The 7,500-nt window shown below is 23.3% G+C and overlaps 2 protein-coding genes across 10 annotated transcripts in view; one reads left to right on the forward strand and one right to left on the reverse strand.

The window, feature by feature from the left end:
• Positions 1-5,798, forward strand: part of LOC136088767 (uncharacterized) — a 10,065-nt gene extending 4,267 nt beyond the window's left edge. Inside the window, exons 5-11 of one of the 3 annotated variants that reach the window (XR_010642461.1) lie at positions 1,187-1,221; positions 1,579-1,631; positions 1,851-1,879; positions 2,054-2,119; positions 2,204-2,667; positions 2,775-4,422; positions 5,531-5,798. Coding sequence is in view for 1 of the 3 variants with exons in the window: in XM_065813415.1 (XP_065669487.1) it covers positions 1,608-1,631; positions 1,851-1,879; positions 2,204-2,667; positions 2,775-2,806 (549 nt within the window). In the remaining 2 variants the exon portion in view is untranslated. Of the gene's footprint in view, positions 1-772; positions 889-1,186; positions 1,222-1,578; positions 1,632-1,850; positions 1,880-2,053; positions 2,120-2,203; positions 2,668-2,774; positions 4,423-5,530 lie in introns of those variants that run through there. The other 2 variants (XM_065813415.1, XR_010642460.1) reach the window with 2 other exon arrangements.
• LOC101235086 (serine/threonine-protein kinase Nek1) overlaps positions 1-7,500 on the reverse strand; it is a 295,109-nt gene that overhangs the window by 164,991 nt on the left and 122,618 nt on the right. The window lies entirely within an intron of this gene.

The following is a 7,500-nucleotide window of genomic DNA, read 5'->3' on the forward strand; positions in this document are numbered from 1 at the left end:
TTCACCCATATTTCTAACATTAATGTCTTTTTTACAAAAAGAACATGATGCAATTGTCGTACTTTTTTTAATAATTTAGTTTTTGTATTCAGGTGTTTGCAACCATGCATTCGAAAAATGCGAATCTTGAGGCATTCTATATTTATACTTTATTATTTAAACTTTTTCTAAACTTAAAAATATCCAAAAAATTAAAACTATAGAAAAATTAAATACTATAATTTGATATGCATGATTTCAAACCAACAATTACTGATATAAGAAAACAAAAATCAAACAAAATTCAAAGTAATTAAAGCAATATATAAAACCTAAAAAAAACCATTCATAAAAATTAAATTACAGCAGCTTTAAATTTTTTTAATTGCATAAAAAAATTTAATTTTACTGCAATAATATTAGTAATTTTAAAATATATTTAAAAAAATAAAAATTCCAGGACATTCAAGGAAAATTTTGAAAAAATTAAAATTTTCCAGGACATTCCAGGACACTTGCAAAAATCCAGGACATTCCAGGACTGTGGCCACCATGTATGTATATATATATATATATATATATATATATATATATATATATATATATATATATATATATATATATATATATATATATATATATATATATATATATATATATATATAGAGAGAGAGAGAGAGAGAGAGAGAGAGAGAGAGAGAGAGACAGACAGACAGACAGACAGACAGACAGACACACATACATACACACATACATACACACAGAGATTAAAAAAATCAGTGTTATATAAGTATATATACAAAAAAGATTACATTTTTTATTTAGTCTAATGATTATACTTTTAAAGTATTGCTTCCTGAAGCAATACTGTATCTTTTTGCAAAGGTGGAAAGAATTTCAAGAATCAAAGTATGTTTTTAATTAAATTGTAAAATATTTATTTTACATAGTTTGCAATTTAAGTATTTTTTTCATTTATAGTTGTTTGTTAATGATTTTTATGATTATATGACTTTTAGTATTAATATTTTGGTTTGTAATTTAGTATAAGTTATTGCTAGTTTTAATATAACGTTTGCTAATTTACAAATTCCTGCCCAACCCCAAATACTTAGTTGATTTAAGTAATCAAACCCCATTAGCTCCCTAAATCAATAATATGTAAACATAAAATTTATTATATATTTAACAATCTATTGTGTTATAGGCTGAAGTATTGTTAAGTTCATACTCTTCTCAAAAGTATGCATTTAATTTTAAATTTATTTTAACATCGTTATATATAATGCAAAGTAGCCTTTTTTAAAATTTATGATCTTAGCATTTTTGATCTTCTTTTGAGTTTTATTTTGCAATTTTGTATTGACCCATTTATTCTGCTAGTATTGCATAAATTGAATTTGAAATTGGACATAAGTGAATTTGAACAGGCAGAATTTTTACTGCAATGTTGTGCAACCAACAAAGCACGAGGGTTTAGGGCTAAAGATTTAGAGTAGATGTTTAGAATAAAAACAATATTTTGATTTTTATGTGTATTTTGATTACTTTAGAATCTATAATTGTTTTTTGATATAAATATTGTTGTCCTTATTTCAGGAATAATGAACTGTTGAATAAAGTATCAGATGAAGATAATGATTTTGTTTTGGGTAATAAATTATATTGTTTGTCACGTTATGAAGATATTTTTACGAGACCTTATAAAGCTTTCTTAAAGTTAATTCAGATTTTGATAATCAGTTAAAGAATATTAAATATTATTTGTATGACTACTTATTTTAATGATAAAAAGTAATTATTATATACTAATAATATCCTTTTTTAATAATAGTATAAAAATATTTTACTTACTAAATTTTTTACTTTAGAAACAAGTATTATATTGGAGAAAGAAAAGGTATATATTCATGTTTTTCTCAATTATGTAATTACACTTAAATAAGGTTTTATATATATATATATAAAACCTTATTTATTATTTATATATATATATATATATATATATATATATATATATATATATATATATATATATATATATATATATATATATATCTTTTACCTTTTACAGACTTGTTCTTCAGTTGAACCATGTTCAAAAAAAGTCTTAAAGTTGAGGAATAAAGTTAAATGTCCAGTTTGTGGAAAGTTAGTTTTTAACAAAATTCAGATTTTAAGAAAGTGGATTTTTAACTAGTGTTTTTTTTTTTTTTTATTCAAGGTTCATTTACAATTTAAAAAGACATCTTTTGACATCAAAGCATAATTGGGAAGAAACAAAAGCTAAATCAGCACGCATTAATTTTGGTCTAAATGAAAAGCGAAAAGTCTTATCACCATCTAAAAGACAATCCAAAGTTAAAAAACATACTAGAAAGATTTGTCCAATGAACCACTGCATGAAAGAAGTTCTTAGATTAGGAAATCATTTAAGACAATTTCATAAATTGTCAAATTGTGAAACTAAAAAATATTTATCAAAAGGTGTAAGTGTTCTTGAAGATTTTGAAAGTGAATCTGGTGAGAAATCAAACTCCTCAAGTGACTTTAGTGATAACCCAAGTCTTGAGTGTCATTTTGATAAAGAAATTTTTGTTCAAGGTGAAAATTTTATAGATGTAAATTCCAGCAGTGATGAAGATTGGCTAGCTTCAAAATATGTTCAATCTAGATTTCTGAAAAAAGGTCAGTAAAAGTTATACATTTTTAATAATATGTTGTTTTAAATGATTTTTATGAAGATCTAACTATCAATTATTCTTTATTAAAATAAAGTTATATATTTGTAACAGATGGTTCTGAAAATTCCTCCTCTTCTAAATGACATTTATCATCTGAGTTCTCTGACAATGAAGATGAAAATGACAAATTTTATATGACATCATCGATAGAAGAATGTTTAATGCAAAACTTTGTAGAGTGGCTTATTAGCTCTTCTGGTGGTCGTAAACCAAAAAGGTCTGCACTAAAACATAAAGGAATTATAATGGGTATAGTTAGACATAAAGATAATAAGGATTTAAATTATGTTAACCTCTCTAAAGAATCTTTCCTAAACTTATGGATGACAGAGCTTGATAAAAAAGGAAAAAAACCAGGAAAAATAAAAACATATTTAGGGTCAATAAAACATTTTTTAGATTTTTGTCTTACAACAAATAGAACTGATATCATAGGACACAAGGATCATTCAAAAATTGTTATGTTAATTTTGCAATGGGGGAAATCTTTGCAAAAATCAATAAAGGAGAATCAGTATGACAAGGATATTTTTGACTTTAATAACTTTCCTACAGCAGAAGAAATAGTAATTTTAGATAATTCTGATATTGTTAAAGATGCAACAAGTGTTCTAAAATCAAGTAATACAAGTTTATTCAAAGTAAATAAAACATCTTTTTGTCTTGTCAGAGATTACTTAATAACCTGCATTGTTTTCGATAATGCTTCGAGACTAGGTGCAATATGTAATATGACCTTAAACGAATTTTCAATTGCTTTTGAGAACAAAGATGGTTTTGTTGTTAGCGTTAAAAAACATAAAACTTCTTATAAAGGGCCAGCACATATTGCATTGTCAAAGACTTTATATCTGCATGTATAAAAGTATATAACTTTTTTAAGGAATACCTTAGATGGGGTATCTACATCACAAGACTCTTATGTGTTTGTAAGTTGGCATGGGGGTGCTATTTCTTCTTCAATGCTGACTACACAGTTTTCAAATTTTTGGAAAAAAGCCACAGGTAAAGTTACAAAAATGACCCCAACTATTGTAAGAAAATTTATTACAACTACCGTTCATGAAAACCATAGTGAGTTGAAACAAAGTACAGCCAATTTATTATGCCACAGTTTGAAAACGGCTGAACAAGCTTATGCCCTCTTATATAACAGAAAAAAAGCTGGCGAAACAAGTAAAAAACTTCATGATGTCCAAAGAATTTTGGAAGAAGAATCTTTTTTAATAGCATATTTATGAATGAAATATCTAGAGGCAATGTTACTCTAGAAGATGTCAAAGTTAAGTTTAAAGAACATCCAACACTAGGAGATGCATCTTGTTCCAAAAGTATCAAAAAAGTTTTGGATAGTGTTCGTTACATTATTAAGAAAAACAAACAGTATGATAATGATAAAGAGTATAATGTAAACGATGAATCTGACAAAAATCCAAGCGATTTAAGCTTAAACTCTTCTGTGATAAACAAACTAAGAAAACGTGAAGAGTTTAGTCAAACTGACTTAAATTTAGTGTTTTTGCACTTGGCAAAGTTAATAGAATCAAATGAACCGTTGATAAAAAAAGAAGTTTTACATTATCTGCAGTCTATTCCAGAATGTAAAGTATTGTTAGAGAAATTTGGAATCAGTTCGTTAATTGTTAAAATTCGAACAGAGAGAAAGAAAGTAATATCAGACTCTCAATAAATTGTGTAAGTCATTGTAAATTTAAGAATAGATCATTTTTTTCTGTTAATTATTTTTGTATTATATCTATAATTATGTATATATACATATAATTAGAAAAATGTATGTATATATTATATATAATTACATATAGTTTGAAATATGTATGTATATATTATATAAATATATATATATATATATATATACATTTATATATATATATATGTATATATATATAAATATATATACACATATACATACATACATGCATACATGCATACATACATACATACATAAGTATATACATATATTTATATATATGTATATATATATATAATGTATACCTATATATATATGTATATATACATTTATATATGTATATACATATAATGTATAGTATATGTATATACGTATAAATATATATATATATTTAATGTATATATGTATATACATATATATATATATATATACATATATATATATATATATATATATGTATATATTTATGTATTTACATATATATATATATATATATGTATATGTATGTACATATACTATATATTATATGTGTATATGTATATACATACATACATACATATATATATATATATATATATATATATATATATATATATATATATATACGTATATATTTAAGATATATACATATTATTAAATATGTTTATACTTATGTATGTATGCATGTATGTATGTATGTTTATATATGCATATATATATATATTTATATACATATATATATATATATATATATATATATATATATATATATATATATATATATATATATATATATATATATATATATATATATACTATATATACATTTATACATATATATATATATATATATATATATATATATATATATATATATATATATATATATATATATATATATATATATGTATGTATATATATATATATATATATATATATATATATATATATATATATATACACACACATATATATATATATCAATATAAATCAATATATTTATATATATATATTTGTATATAAATATATTTATAAATACCTATATATGTATTAACATACTCATCTATATTTTTAAATTAAAAATAAATTGTTATGTTAAATTTTCCTAAATCTATTTTAGATTTAACAATAAATTTGCCGTGAGTCGACATCTTATCGTATTTTGAAGTTTCAAATTGTAAATGACATTACGAATAGATTGATTTTTATTCATTTACTTTAACTGTTTTTCATTCGTGTATATTATCAGAATTTTCGGTTTTTCTTCTTTATTTATTAAATTAAAAAATGTTATTTTTTTAATGGCTTTATTAAAAATTATGTTTGTAAATTTTACGTTTTATAATATAAATTTATGCTTCTGGATATTAATTAATATATACATTATTATTTAAACTATGCATTTGTTATTTGTCTAAGTAATCAATATTTCATAGTTGGGATTTGAATTTCGATTATAAACAGATTCTGTTGGTTTTAATCGAAGGAATTTTGGAAATTTTTTACAGCAACCACATTGCCTAAAAAAACTTAAAATAAGAAAAAATTTCTTGAAAAAAATCTAAAACATTTTCAGATTTATGATGCATGCTCAGGCGGATTCATAGAAATGTTTTTTGTTAAGCAAATAATTATTTATAATTATGACTTAAGCCTTAAGTGTTAAGTTTCTTTTTCAAAATATTTTTGATCAAAAGTAAACACATAGGTGCAGAAATATATCTGCAAACTTATAGAAATAAAAAAAAATTTTAGGAAGAAAACAAACAAAAATATATATTGTCAAAACAATTTGAAAGATATATTTTGTAATGGGGAGAGATTTTTATTTTATTCGGTAGAAAAATAACTGTAAAGGCGCACCTCTTTTTTAATGTCAAACGCAAATATGCAAACTGCCTAATGCGCAAAAAGAATCAAAAAATAGTTATGGAGCCACATCGGCTATAAAGGATTCTTAAAGACAATATGGTATTATCAAAGTTGCAAATTAGTATAAAAGATGAAAGACATGCATATAAGGATTGAAAGCAATTTAAATACTTGCGACGTAGTTAACGTCAGAAAAGAGCATAAAACGACAATAATGGGCTTGAGCATTTTAGTCAGAAGCAAATAGGTTGACGAACCTTAGAAGTTTAAAATCTAAAAAAGCCCCCTATAATTCTTATAAAAGTCCCTATTTTAAAATTTTTTCTGGCTTTAAAATTTTTTTTTTCCAATTAGCTTACAACTTTATTTTTAAGGGCCTAATAATTTTCCGCCCGCTATTGATCTTTTCCTTTTTCTGCAACCTTACGAAGTAGCCCGTACACCAAGTCTAAAAAATATAGATTTTTTAGTCATTGTTGTTTGTTTTTTTTATAGGTTTTTTTTTCTGAAAATATAAACATCATTTTTACATATAGGGGGAAACTGGGGACACTCGATCCTTATTTTAACTTTTAATCTCTAACTTTAATAATGTAGTGAAATAAATTAATTGTTATATACCAGTCAATATATATCTTACATGGGAATACTATAATGTTCACGTGCTTACAATTTTAAAGTTATATAAAAATTAATCCTCGTTGTCATAACCCATGAACCCTTGTAATAGTATAGGGTTTTCAAAGCGGAGAGACTTTTTTTGTATAAGTATACTCGTTCTTTTAAGGTAAAAATTTTAGTTTTTTATTTGTTTTTTGAAAAAAAAAAGCCAATGATTAAAGACAGTTTCTTATGAACACTCATATTTGACAATAAAAAGCTTTCTCGTTTTACATTTGAAGTTTCCTTAAAAAGTTGAAGCTTTCAAAAATTTGAAAAATGTTTAGCCCCCATGTTACCAAAAAATAAAGACAAAAAATGATTTTAAGCACATTAATTATATTTATATTTTGTCAAGTTTTATATTTTTGTAATGTTAAAAATGAAACAAAAAAAATGTATAAATGGAATTGCTTACTACCGCCAATTTTTATAACTTTATTATAGGTGGTAATTTAACATACAAAATTTTTAGAAACAAAAAAAAAGTTACCACAACTTTTAATAGATTCCCGTGGATTTATCGGATTGTCAAAAAAATGAATTTTCAGTAGTAGT

This window comes from Hydra vulgaris, chromosome 12 (assembly GCF_038396675.1).
Source record: "Hydra vulgaris chromosome 12, alternate assembly HydraT2T_AEP".
NCBI classification, from domain to species: domain Eukaryota; kingdom Metazoa; phylum Cnidaria; class Hydrozoa; order Anthoathecata; family Hydridae; genus Hydra; species Hydra vulgaris.